Raw genomic sequence first — 12,854 nt, forward strand, 5'->3', positions numbered from 1 at the left:
CCCTCCCTGAAACTCAAGACACTGGCCAGACTCAGGGAGGGACCCAGGGAGGCACAGTGAGCTGCCCAGAGCCACAGCACACTCACCTCCGTCGGGGCCATCTTCTTCTGGGCCAAGCCTGCGGGAGAGAAGGGAGAGGCTTCAGCCCGGAGAAGGGGCGGCCTGCCCTGCCTTTGCTGCACACAGGTGCCTGCGGCCTCACTCAGCTCCCCGGACGCGTGGATGCAAGGTGGGAAGTGGGCACCGACCCCGAAGACATCAGGTCCCCAGTGGCAAGCGACTCGCTGAGTTGACACAGTGCTGTCTACACCCACGGGTGGGAGCTCCCCACTCAGGCCACGGGGATATCAGGTAACCCATGGGGTCAGCTCCTGTCCACACAGTCCCTGGGGAGAGCTGCTCGCCACAGGGAGAGGCTCACAGTGAGGGTGCGGGTACGTTTGTCTGTCCAGACCCTTCCCTCTCATCCCGGCTCCCTGTGAAGCCACCCGCTGACCTCTCCGAGCCTTAGCATCCTCGCTGGGCATGCGGGCTTCTGCTGAGGACTATCTGTTCAAGGAGTGCGGACGGCCGCTCCCCACAGATAACGGGCTTTGCGGGGGAGGGGGGCAAGTCAAGGCCCTGGAGGTGACCCTGGGTTCCCAGGAGGCCTGGTGTCCTCACGAGAGGGAGGCAGAGAGTGGGGGTCCCAGAGACAGGTAGACCCGGTGCTGCCGGCGGGGTGGATGGGGGGGGGGGCGTGGGCCTGGAGGAGGCAGGAGCCGGGTCTCCCTGGGACCCCAGGGGGGACCAGCCCTGCCCGCACCGTGGTTTCAGCCTGTGAGACCATTTCAGGCTTGCGACCTCCAGTGTGTGCTAGTCAGCGTGTGTGGTTCCGACCCAGCTGCGCTGACGTGTCACAGCTGGAACAGACGCTCCTAACCCTGGGGGTCTACTACGGGTCCAGCTGGCAGGAAGGCAGGGGGCAACCAGGACAGACACGCTCAAGGGCTCCCAGTCGGGGTGGGGGCAGGAGAAGGGCCAGGACGGTGGAGTGAGAGCCAGGAGGATGACGTGGGAGGAGGGGTCAGGTCGCCCAGGGAGGACTTGGGCCTTTCCCCCAGGGAGGTGGGAGCCCTGGAGGGCTGTGGGCAGAGGACCTGACTCGACTGCTCGCGGGCGCCCTCTGCTGGCCGCTGCGGGGAAGATGGACTGGGCGGGGTTGGGGGCGGAGGGTGAAGGCAGAAGCCGGGAACCAGGGTGGAGGGAAGGTTCTGGCGCTTCTGGTCCGGGTGGGAGACCATGGGCCCGGCCAGGTGGAGGCGGGAGAGAGAGGGGTGGGCAGATTCGGCAGGTGGGAAGCCAGGGCGGACGGGCTCTGCTCACTGGAGGCAAAGTGAAGAAACCAGCGAGTTGAGAGCCCACAACTCCGGCCAAAGTGACGAACAGGGCAGGGCGGCCTCAGTGAGACGCGCGTCGAGGCCGGAGCGGGCGTGGGGACGGTCAGGTGCCCGCGGTCAAGTGCCCGCGGCTGAGCTGTGTGAGACCAGCCGGACCCCCAAGTCCAGAGCTCAGGGCAGGGCCAGGCTGGACACAAGGCGGGGCGTGGTCCCACCAGTGGGAGGTGGACGAGGCCGGCCGGGAGCAGACATTGGGGGAGGCACCCCGGGCCAGGTCTCCCCCCAGCAGAGGAGGGGCCCCTCCACTTCTAACACCAGGTCGGGCCAGAGGCTGGGGGCAGGGGAGTGACTGCTGATCCCCTTTGGGGAATGAGAATGTTCTAGAATCAGTGTGGTCAGCTGCACGGCATTGTGAATACACTAAAAACTAAACTGTAAGCTTAAAAGTATGAATTATGGTTTATGAATGATACTTATAGAAAAAACGAACCCAAGAGGACCCTGAACCTGGGGTAAGCCTGGGGCAGGCAGGGTGGGGGGGACGGAACCACCACTGCCCTGGGTCTCGGCCAGATGCCGGCGATGGTCCAGAGGAACAGGCTAGGTGGGTGACTGGCCGATATCAGGGTCATGGTTGCAGGGACCACCAGGGGCCACCCTAGCCAGAGGTCAAAGCCGACAGACCGAGGCTGGTCACTTGCCCAAGGCCCCAAGTGCCCACCTGCAGGCCAGTGTGGGTGTGGGACTCCCAGCCTGGGCGCCCTAGACTCAGGAATGAGCCTGGGCCTATCCTGAGGCTTGGTCAAAGACAAGCAGGCAATGGAAGGTGCTAGAAAGCTGACTTGTTATTTGTTGGTTTTACATCTGGGGTGTGGGGGGAGGAGGAAGAAAGAAGGACTGAGGCCAGAGGTAGAGCACGCAGAACATTCTGGACATGGCTTGGGGGCCCCTGCAGTCCCCTCCCCTTCCTGGCCAGCCTGGGGGCTCTGGGCCCTGGAGCCCAACCAACCGTGCCCACCTGTGACCTCTGCAGCCCCCAGCCCTTGACCCTGGGGCTCTCTGCCTGGGTGGTCCAGGCCCCCCCCAAGTCATTTCCCCTGCCCCTGAGTTCTCCCAGCTTGTCAGGGCGGCCTGGTGGCTCCCCTGCACGTCCAGGCCACGCCAGCCCCAGTGTCTGTCAAGAAGTCCTGCCCGGGTCGGCCTCACCTGGGGATGCCTCAGGGTCACCTGCTTCACACCCAGGGTCCCCACCTTCAGAGGGCGGTGGCTGCTCTGGGCAGGCGGGCTGGGGAGGCCCCGCGGCCCAGCCATGCTCCCGCCAGCCAGGCCAGGCACGGCAGGCAACAGGAGCTCCTCCTAGCCCGAGACAAGACCCGTTCTCTTCCTAACGAGCCACCCCATTTTGAGGAAATTAAGTTTTAAAAATAGCCTGGGGAGGGAGAAAGGGCCAGGCTGGGCCAAGACCTGCCTTGGGACATGGCTTCCCAGCTGCCGGGCAGAAGGCAGGGGGCAGCCAGGCCCAGAGAGTTCAAGGTGAGGGGGTGACCTGCCCTGAGCAGGTACCTACTAATGTTTGTTGACTGACTGACAGATGGATGGACAGACAGACACCCTTTCCTCTCCCCTGGTCTCCAGCCCAGCCCTTGCCCCCAGGCCATCCTCCCTGCACTGGCCACAAGAAGGCACCCGTGAGCCCCCGAGTCAGGTCCCTCCCTCCCCTGCTCACAGCCCTCTAGGGCTCCCACCACCCTGGGGCAAAACCCCAAGTCCTCCCTGGGGTCCCCAAGCCCCGCGTGACCTGTCCCATCTCCTCCCCTGCCCTCCATTCCTCCCTCTCCCCAACTCTGCTCCAGCCATACAGGCCTCCTCACTCTTCCTCTGACATGCCTGGGTCCTGCCCCAGGGCCTTTGCACAGTTTGCCCCTCCCCCAAACACCACTCCCAAGACACTTGTAGGGTTTGCTAACTTGCTTCATCCAAGACTCAAATGTTACCCCCTCCGAGCTGTCCCCCAACCACTTCGCCCAAAACAGCCCCTCTGAGGTCACTCTCCTCACCTCCTTGGCTTTCTCCGTCTCCCAGACACAGAGCAGCACCCAGTACCTCCGTGTTATGTACCTCCCACCAAAGGGAGACCTGGTCTGCTCGGTCACCCCCGACAGACACCTTCAGAGCTCTCTTGAGTGCAGAGTCTCTGCAGGACGCGGGTGGCAGGTGGGCAGGCATGAGGTCTGGCGGCTCCATGCAGGGGATGTGCCCCTCCCTGCCCAGGAAGGGTGCCGGCTCTGCGTGACTCAGAGCCACCGAGAGAGCACAAGGACAAGGCAGGCAGGGCCAGCAGCCCCGAGAAGCCAGGAAGTGGGGCTGAGGCCCAGCCGCAAATTCGTCCCTGATCAGCTGGAACCATCGGGCTGCCTCGGGCCTCCCGTGGCACAGGCCTGCAGAGCGGGGCCCCGTGGGGAGGTGTGGGGAGGCTGGGAACCCCAGGGGGCAGTGCCAACCCTCAGTCCTGGGCAGCCTCGGCTGGCCAGGACGCTCACGAGTCACGCTTGCAAATCCTCTCTCTGAACAGGAAGAAAGGCTCCCGGGGTCGGGTGAGGACAGCCGGTTCTCTGCAGCCACGAGAGACTCTGTGCTTCACAAGGAACCGTGGGGCGCAGGGAAGGCCGGCGGCCTCCGATTCTGCCCTCTACGATCCCTGAGCCCCTGGCGCCCAGAGACTGGAGACCCCACGTGGAGAGGCAGGCCACCCCCAGCTGAGGGCTGGGACCAGGGTGCGGGAGCCTGCTGGGTCTCGGGGGGCCTGCTGACCACGGCTGCGTGACCGAGCCCGGGCGCGGCCGGCCCAGGGGCACGATCCCAAGCGGACTGGCAGCTTTCTTCTCCAGCACTGAGCTCTGCGCAGTCTGCGGTGCGGCCACGGCTGACGGACGCGGGCACCCACTGACACGCGGAGAGCGTTTCTAGAAGGGATATGAGGATCTACTGCCAAGGGCTTCTTTGGGGACGGAAAAAAGAAATAGAACTTTAACTCCACCGTCCAACTTCGATGCTTTACATTAAAAAAAGCATTAAATATATTCAAACGCTGGATTGTTCCGTCTTACAAATAATGAGGTGCACCCCCCCCCCCCCGCCCACCGCGCTGCCCCGGGACGGACCCCGAGCCCACGACGCTCAGGGTGGGAACCAGACGCAGACGGTCACAGCGGGTGTGAGTCCACGCGTGACACGCCCAGACCAGGCTCCTCCACGGACGGAAAGGGGCTCACAGGGGCTGGGGGACAGGAATGGCTGATGGGGACGGGCTCCTCTTGGGTGATGGAATGTTCTGGAACTAGACAGTCATGACGGCGCGACATAGCTAATGCAGCAGCACCCACGGAATTGTGTCCTTTAAGAGGGTGAATTTATTTATTTTGGAGAAAAAGAGAACAAGTGTGCGCATGAGCTGGGGGAGGGGCAGAGGGAGAGAGACCCTCAAGGGGACCCCCGCTGAGTGTGGAGCCCCACGTGGGGCTCGATCCCACGTCCCTGAAATCTTGACCTGATCCAAATCAGGAATCGGATGCTCAAGCGACTGAGCCACCCGGGCGCCCCAGGAGAGTGAGTTTCACGGTTCTGTGAACGCGTCTCAGAAACGAGTCCCTTCAGTTGCAAAACCACTGCCCAACGATGCACGCCAACCGGAACATTCTCCGGACACCTCCCCGCCGGCAGGCAGTGCTGCGAGTGAGCGGACAAGCGGCCTCGGTCACGCCGTCCCCTGCACGGAGGCCAGAGGGGCCAGACACCACCGACGTCGTGATCTTACTCTGCAGCCGTCATCCTAGGGGCAGCGAAACAGGGATCGAAGACACTCCCCGGGGTCGAAAGTGAAAAGCCTACGATCCCATCTCAGAATCCAGAAAGCCACTCAGCAAAATGCAACCCGAGTTTCACGTACGAAAACTCTGAGAAACCAGAGAAACGGACAGGAACGGGAAAACGCAGAAGAAAGCGAAAACCCACGGCAAACACACAACGTGCACCGCAAGGGGAGGGGTGCGGCCAGGAGCTGCCGCGGCCGTGGGATGCCGGCCAGCACGGCAGGACAAGCAGAGAGACGGAACGGAGATCCGAAAGAAAGACGACCTTTTAGAAAGTCCAGGAGAACCAAAGGGCCAACCGTCGGCGCGAACCCCAGCCGAACCCCAGCGGAGTGGGCCGCGGCAGGAGTGCGGGGGGGGGGGGGGGGGGAGGCGGCCTTTGGGAGTTCCCGCCCTTTGCACCCACCCCTGCTCTTCACGTGGCCTCGCCCTGGTTTCACGCTCGGGTGAATTTTCATCTGCCGAATGCTGATGGCCCTTCCCTGTGAACACACGTCCCCCAGGGGCACCGAATCCCCAGAGCGGGGAGGGGGGTGTGGGGGTCCAGGTGCGCGGCGGGAGGTAAGGGGGGGACGCATCACGTCGACACAGCGCCATGCCAACGCTGGGCTCCGGGCGGTTTGCAGTGAGCGCCCCCCGCCCCCCGGCCCATTCTTTCAGCTTCTCCGAACAGCTGGAAATTTTCCTCATGCAGTTTTCCCCCAGGTTAAAGGTGAATTTTGACCTGCGCGGCCTGGTGTTTTCAAACTTAGGAGATACGCGTTTCTTGAGTGGATTCTGCCTGAGGAATGTGGGTGAACGTGTGGGAAACAGCGGCCGACCCGGAACTCGGAACTCGGACGTGCGGGGCGCTGTCACGGGATCCCTGCGTCCACCGGCCTCAGGGCCTTTGTGCTGACCGTGCCCCGCCCGGAGGCGCTATCCTATCCCTCCATCTCCCTGCCGCTGGCTGCTGCCCTCCGTCACTCGGGTCTCAGCTTGAGTGCAGCCTCCTAGAGGGGCTGTCCGCTCCCGCCCTCTGCCCCACCTGTCTTTTTGGTTCCTGACACGGGTCACTGTCGGAAGCTGACTGCTCTCTTGCCCTGCTCCTTACCAAGTGGAGCAGAGACCAGGACCGTCTTGCCGACGGACGTTCACCCCACATCCAGACCCAATCCTGGCACATGGTCTGAGCACAGCAAGCACAGGTTGCGTGGAGCTGGGCGGGGGACAGTGGGAAGACGAGGTGGGCATGGCTTTGGGAAGGACCCCGGAGGGATGACAGCCAGGACGAGGAGATCCCCGGCTCAAGAGGAGAGGACTGGGGAAGACGCAGAGCCCGAGGCCGGGTCAGGCGCACAGCGGGCCCTTCACCAAGACAGGGGCTGCAGAGGAGGGGCACCCAGGGCAGGGCACCACGCCGGATGGCGCGTGGAGGTAGCAAGTGCATAAAACAGGGTCCCGCATGTGGGACGTCCCCGATCCACGTCTCTGTCGAGGACTGGACACACCGTGGGGAAATGTGGCTCTCCAGCTCCCCTGTGCCCAGCGCATGAGGGAAACCCATCCGGGCTCTGAGCCCGCAGCCCTAGGAGAACAGCCGCCGCGGCGCTGGGCAGCCACATGGGGCCTCGCAGCGGCAGGACTAGGCAACAGCCGAGAGCTTCGCCAGAGAGGGCAGCGCAGACCAAGGCTTTGGGACGCGCAGAACTGTTCTCGTCCTCTGGCATGGTCTTCTCGCCCGCGGGTTTGCATTTTCACTCTGAGCCCCCGGGAATGATGAACGGTGTCAGGAAGGAATTAGAAACTGTCCCTAATAAGCAGCTTCCCAAAGAATATTCTGTTCATTCCCGTCTCCCTCACTAGCTCATCGCGAACTGCGACCCCCACCTGCTGGCCGGGCCCTGCCGCGGGGACAAAGCGCTACGGAGGGTCTGTCTGCTGAGTAGCAGATTCCAGCACCGGGAAAAGCACAGCATCCTGTAGGAGATCCCAGCAGGTTAAACAGATCGGCCAGTATCTCCTGTGAAGGACCCGAGGGGACCCAGCAGAGGCAGGGACAGTGACCGGGGAGGGGGAATGACATAAAGGTGGCTCTCACCCAGGGCAGTCCCGCCCCATCTGGGGACGTCCATGGTTGTCACGCTAGGGGGGGCTCCTGGCGTGGAGGCTCCTGGCATGGCTCCTGGCTCCAGAACGCCACTCAGCCCCCAGTGTGCTCGGGACGCCCCCCAGAATGACCCAGCCCTGTGTCCACAGTGCCGGGACGGACTCTGGAGCTGCTGAGGGGGGGCGGGGGGCATGGGGGCGGGGAGGACGCGGGGGGGGGGGGGTCGGTACTCCCTAGGTAGTAAAACCTGTCACGATACAAACATACCCAAGTGTACTAGCCTGTCTACTTCGACTTTTGTCTGCTGCCCCCATGGCAGAGCGACAGCGTGTACACATTCCCAGGGCTGGGCTGCTGCACCCCAACCTCTCACCCTCCCGGGAGGCAGCGCTCCCTGGCCGACTGTCCAGCTGGGGAGACTGAGGCTCAGAGGGCTGGGCCCATTCAAGGCGGCAGAGCCTGCACCCGAGGCCCTGCGGATCCTCTCCACAAGCCAGCGCCAGCTCCCAGCTGGCTCAAGGCCACCGGAGCTGACCTGTCCTCATGAGCCACCAGAAACTTCCTCGCAGAGCCCTCCTACGGCTCTCCCAGACCCTCAGGGACCAGCTGCAGCTCTTGACTGTGCTCCCAAGCACGCGGCCTGGGAAAATTTGTAATTCCTTCCTGACACCGTTCACTGTCCCCTGCAGCCATCAGGTCACCGTGTGACCCCCCTCCCCACCCTGTGTCCTGGGCCCGGCAGGAGAGCTCTACACCACTCTCCCCTGCCCCAGGCACAGACACTCCGGGCTGTGCGCTCCCTGAGCCGGCGCCACCTTCAGCCAACTGGTGGCACGCAGCCGTTACTGCCCAGTGTCACCGAGACTCCGAGAGCTCCGGAGGACGGGCCACTTCCCTGCGCCCCCGCCGGTCTCCCTCAGTGACTCCCGTACCGCTCCTTTGCACAGAGCCGACCTCAGTGCGCTTCACAGAGTGAGAAACCCTGGAGGGCTACGAGGAAGAGGAGGAGGCGGAGGGCAAGCACCGCTGCGAGCCTCAGGGGAGAGCGGGGGGGGACAGAGCTCTCACGTACAACCCAAGCTGGACGCCTGATGAGAGGCTGAGGGCCCAGCAAGGCCACGAGCTTCCCACCAGGCCTGTCCTGGGCAACACCTCCCATCACTTTTCTCAGAGGGAGGCTGAGGCTCAGAGGAGGTGCGTTACGCTGTTTTCTGCTGGGACGGCGGCCCGGCCCTGCTGGAAGCACAAAGGTGTGTGTGGAGAGGACACACGCCAAGCTGGATTCCTAGCGACTTAATCCCAGGAGCTGAGAGCAGGACCTGAGCCCAAGGCAGACCCTAAACTGACTGAGCCACCCAGGCTCAGGCTGTATTTGAGAGAGAGAGAGCGGGAGGGATAACCCACCGTCTGTTTTATAAATAAAGTTTTATTGACACGCGGCCACGGCCACTCATGTGGGAATATCTACAGCGGCTTCCGCACAAGGACGACAGAACCGAACCCTTAGAAGCGAGACCATCTGGCCCTTTGCAGAAAGCTTGCGAGCCCTGACCTAAGACGCGTGGTGAGCTTCAAGTCTTGCTGCGCCTGGGGGCCTGAGGACCGCCCCCCGCACCTGTCCGTGCTGCTGTCCTCCCCGGCGGGCGCCTGCCTGTCCCCTGTCAAGTCCCCAGGCAGGGCCCTCCAGGTCAGGAGCCTGAGGCCTGGGTCCCCACCCATCCCCGGAGCCAGCGGCACCCTGCAGAGGCATGGGGGTGGGGCTCCTCAAGGGGACGCCGGGCGGCCAACACGGGACATGCCACCACAGACCTCCACCGGAGGCGGGGCCTGTGCACGAGCAGATCTGAGCACCGAGGGCAGGAGCGCCCCTGGAGCGAGCCCCACCCCCAGCAGGTGCCCGACAGAAGAGCACGCGCTGTCTCAGGACCAACGTGTGAGGTTTCTTGGCCCAGTTTCCTTCCCAGATATATTTTTACTCCCCGGAAGCCAGGGCTGGGCTGCAACACTGCACTTGAATTCTAAAATGCCAGGAGCCAGCGAGGCAAGCCAGGGCTGCTCAGATAGAAGCCCCTCGGCCTGGGTCTTGTCACCTGTGCAGGTGTCTGCTGGGCGGGCTCTAGGGAGACGGTGGGGACCTGGGTGTTCTTCTGACCTGACAATAACTTCCCAGCGTGGGCCAGTCTCCCCAGCATGGTGGGTCTAGGCTTCCAGAATCCTAGGGGGCCGGATCTGTTTTACAGGGAGGCTGGGCGGGGCGGGGCCAGGATGTGGACACAAGCCAAACTAGAACCAGGCCCCAGTGCCCGCCAGGCTCCAGGATTACCACAGGAGCCCCCGCACCTCGAGGGTCCCTCTGCGTCAGGCGTGCACTGACGGCTCAACTCGAGCTCTGGCTCGTGCCTGCGTGGGGAGGGCCGCGCCGGCCCCGCTCTGCAGCTGAGAGAGCGAGGCTCTGAAGCCAAGCGAGCTGCCCGTGGTGGGGGGAGCAGCCTCCAGGACGGGCTCCGGTGGGCCCAGGCCCCTGGCATCCACGTGCTTCTGCAGCAGCCGTGGGCATCACCAACAGGGTATGGCAGAAGCGAGAGCGTGTGAGTCCCAACATGGGTCAGACACTGCCGTGTCCCCTTGTTCTTGGACTGGGCACCAGGGGACAAGTGGCCACCCTGCTCTGAGGACAGGTAAATAGCCTGGGAAACCGAGGCCACCTGCCACACGAGGGAGCAGCTCAGGAGCAGCTCCTCCAGCCTCGGTCAAGCCTTCGGATGAGGCAGGAGGCTCATCTGCAACCTGATTGAAGACCCCACGCTGGAGCCCCCCAGCTCGGCCACCCCCGGCTCCTGACACACAGACGCCGTGATCAGAGACCCCACACCAGAGCCCCCCGGCTTCCAGACACACAGATGCCGAGATTGGAGACCCTGCACTGGAGCCCTCCAGCTTGGCCACCCCCAGCTTCCAGACACATAGATACTGTGAGATACTAAATGTGTCTAAAGCCACTGCATTTTGGGGTAATTTGTTTCAGAGCAATTACTACCTGATAAACGTGGGGTTTCCCCATGGCTCCTGAGTACAGACGAGGAGAGTGGGTTGGGGGTGTCTACGCGGGAGGCCTCCTAGCCCTTCCCTCCACCTTTCCTCCCCTTACTGCACTCCTGCCACATGGCTTCCTCACTGTTTCTCACATGCGCCAGGCACAGCCCTGCCCCAGGGCCTTTGCACACACTTCTCTGGTTGGGGTGCTCTTCCCCATCTCAGCATTCAGGTCTGGATCAAAAGTGTCCTCCTCAGACAGACCCTCCCCACATGCCTGGCTGAAGCTGGCTCCCTGAGCCGATCTCCATCCCCATGGTAACTCCTACCCCTGGTCAGTTCAAGCCTTCTCTTTATTCCTTCGGTCCTGCAGTGGCTGCTCTCTCAGAGGCTAGGTGCCTCCCGAGGCAGGAGTCACGACTTATTTCCCTGCTACGGCCCAGGGAGGCCTGTGCCCAGTACAGTGCCCAGCCACCAGCACCTGCTCCCTTCTCCCCGGTGCTGACACCGGGAGTCCCGACAAGGTCTGGGCCCAGGGCACTAAGGGCTCGGCTCAGGAGGCAAATGGGGGAGCAGGCGCCTCTGGGCACAGCCTGCTTTGTGTCTCTGAGCCACCAAATGAAAAGCTCCTGTCAGCTCCAGCAACCGGCCAGGAAGTAGCACGGACACAGACACGGTAACAAAGCGGTCAGCCCAGTCTGGTCCCCCTGTGGTTCATCAAACCCTCCCTACAGCCACGTGAGGTTGGCACTATGGCTGCCTACATTCATGTGGAAGCCGGGGCTCCAAGAGACCAGCCAGGTCACTGGCCTGAGCTTATCCAGGAAACAGTGGGACTGGATGAACGTGATTCCAGGCAGTCAGGCTCCCGCCTGAGCCCCAAGCATGAGGGAAGGAGATGGGGAAAGACCCGCCATACTAGAGCCAGCAGAGCCTCCCAGGCAGAAGGAAGAGCCAGTGCAAAGGCCCTGGGGCAAGACCATGCCTGAAGAGTTGGGGAATCAGTACAGAGGCCCATGGGCTTGGAGCAGAGTAAGGAGAGATGAGGACAGGAATGGGACAGGCCGTGCTGCCACTGTCACCGCAAGGACCCACGTGCGGCTGGTTACGACAAGGGTCTGTCTCCAGCCCTTCCCAGACTGGGGGCTTCCTGGAGGCAAGGCTGGGATCCACCTTGGCCGGTGCTCCAATTGGAGGCCAGGCTGGGGCTGGAGTCCGATCTGGTTCCTGAATGAGTATCCGTGACACCCGCAGGCTCAGGAGCCCAGGACGGGGTAGGGATCCTCGCCCACCCAGCGCCAGCCTCTTCCCGCGCTCCTTCTGGGCTCCACTGGCGACGGGCTCCCCTCCAGGCCGGGCAGACGGTAAGTGCGCGATAACGAGCTGATGGGCAAGCAGAACGAGTGACCAGCCCGTGCACGGCGGAATATTATGCGGGATTTAAAGGAACATGGTGGCTGTGAGCTAAGCTGACGGGGGACTGAGAGCCAAGCCAAGCCGAAACCGAGTCAGACACAGAACCAACTGAGCCCCCTGGGCGCCCCTCACGTTTCGCTGTTTTAAAACCGACCGCGAATGGGGCGCCTGGGTGGCTCAGTGGGTTAAAGCCTCTGCCTTCGGCTCAGGTCATGATCCCAGGGTCCTGGGATCAAGTCCCGCATCGGGCTCTCTGCTCTGCAGGGAGCCTGCTTCCTCCTCTCTCTCTCTGCCTGCCTCTCTGCCTACTTGTGATCTCTGTCTAATAAATAAATAAAATCTTAAAAAAAAAAAAATTAAAAAAAAAAAATAAAAAAAAATAAAACCGACCGCGAAGCCGCAGTCACTGAGATGGTGGGGTCCTGCCGTAAAGCCAGACAGAGACGTCAGGAACTGGTCCCGAATACGTCTGTGAGAACCCCGAAGTCGGCGTGCACGTCACGGCCCGCGGATTTCCACGGGGATGCCGAGACCACCCCCGGGGCAAAGACGGCCTGAGCCAGCGGCGCGGGCACAGCTGGAGTCCCACGCACGGAGGATGAAGCCGGACCCCACACGCAGAAGTGGCTCAGAACCCAGCGGAATCTAACCGGGGCGACAGACGCAGCCCTGAAGCTCTCAGGAGGGAAAAGGGCGAAGTGTCTGTGGCGCGGGGCCGGCCGTGGTTTCGTGGCGCGGGGCCGGCCGTGGTTTCGTGCACGGGACAAGTGGAGCACGCGCCACCGAGGGAAAATAGCCAGACTTCCTCAAAATTCGAAACGTTTGTACTTTGGGGCGCCCAGCCGGCTCAGCGGGTGGAGCCGTGACTCTTGATCTCAGGGTCATGAATTCAAGTCCCATGTTGGGCATGGCGCCTGCTTTAAAAATAACTAAATAGGGGCACCTGGGTGGCTCAGTGGGTTAAAGCCTCTGCCTTCAGCTCAGGTCATGATTCCAGGGATCTGCGATCGAGCCCAGCATCGGGATCTCTGCTCAGCGGGGAGCCTGCTTCCCCCTCTCCCTGCCTTT

The 12,854-nt window shown here is 62.8% G+C and overlaps 1 protein-coding gene across 3 annotated transcripts in view; it reads right to left on the reverse strand.

The window, feature by feature from the left end:
- PIP5K1C (phosphatidylinositol-4-phosphate 5-kinase type 1 gamma) overlaps window positions 1-12,854 on the reverse strand; it is a 48,944-nt gene that overhangs the window by 27,015 nt on the left and 9,075 nt on the right. For all 3 annotated transcript variants that reach the window (XM_059159463.1, XM_059159465.1, XM_059159464.1), the window contains exon 2: window positions 87-118. In XM_059159463.1, the coding sequence (XP_059015446.1) occupies window positions 87-118 (32 nt within the window). The remainder of the gene's footprint in view (window positions 1-86; window positions 119-12,854) is intronic.

This window comes from Mustela lutreola, chromosome 2, assembly GCF_030435805.1.
Source record: "Mustela lutreola isolate mMusLut2 chromosome 2, mMusLut2.pri, whole genome shotgun sequence".
NCBI classification, from domain to species: Eukaryota; Metazoa; Chordata; class Mammalia; order Carnivora; family Mustelidae; genus Mustela; species Mustela lutreola.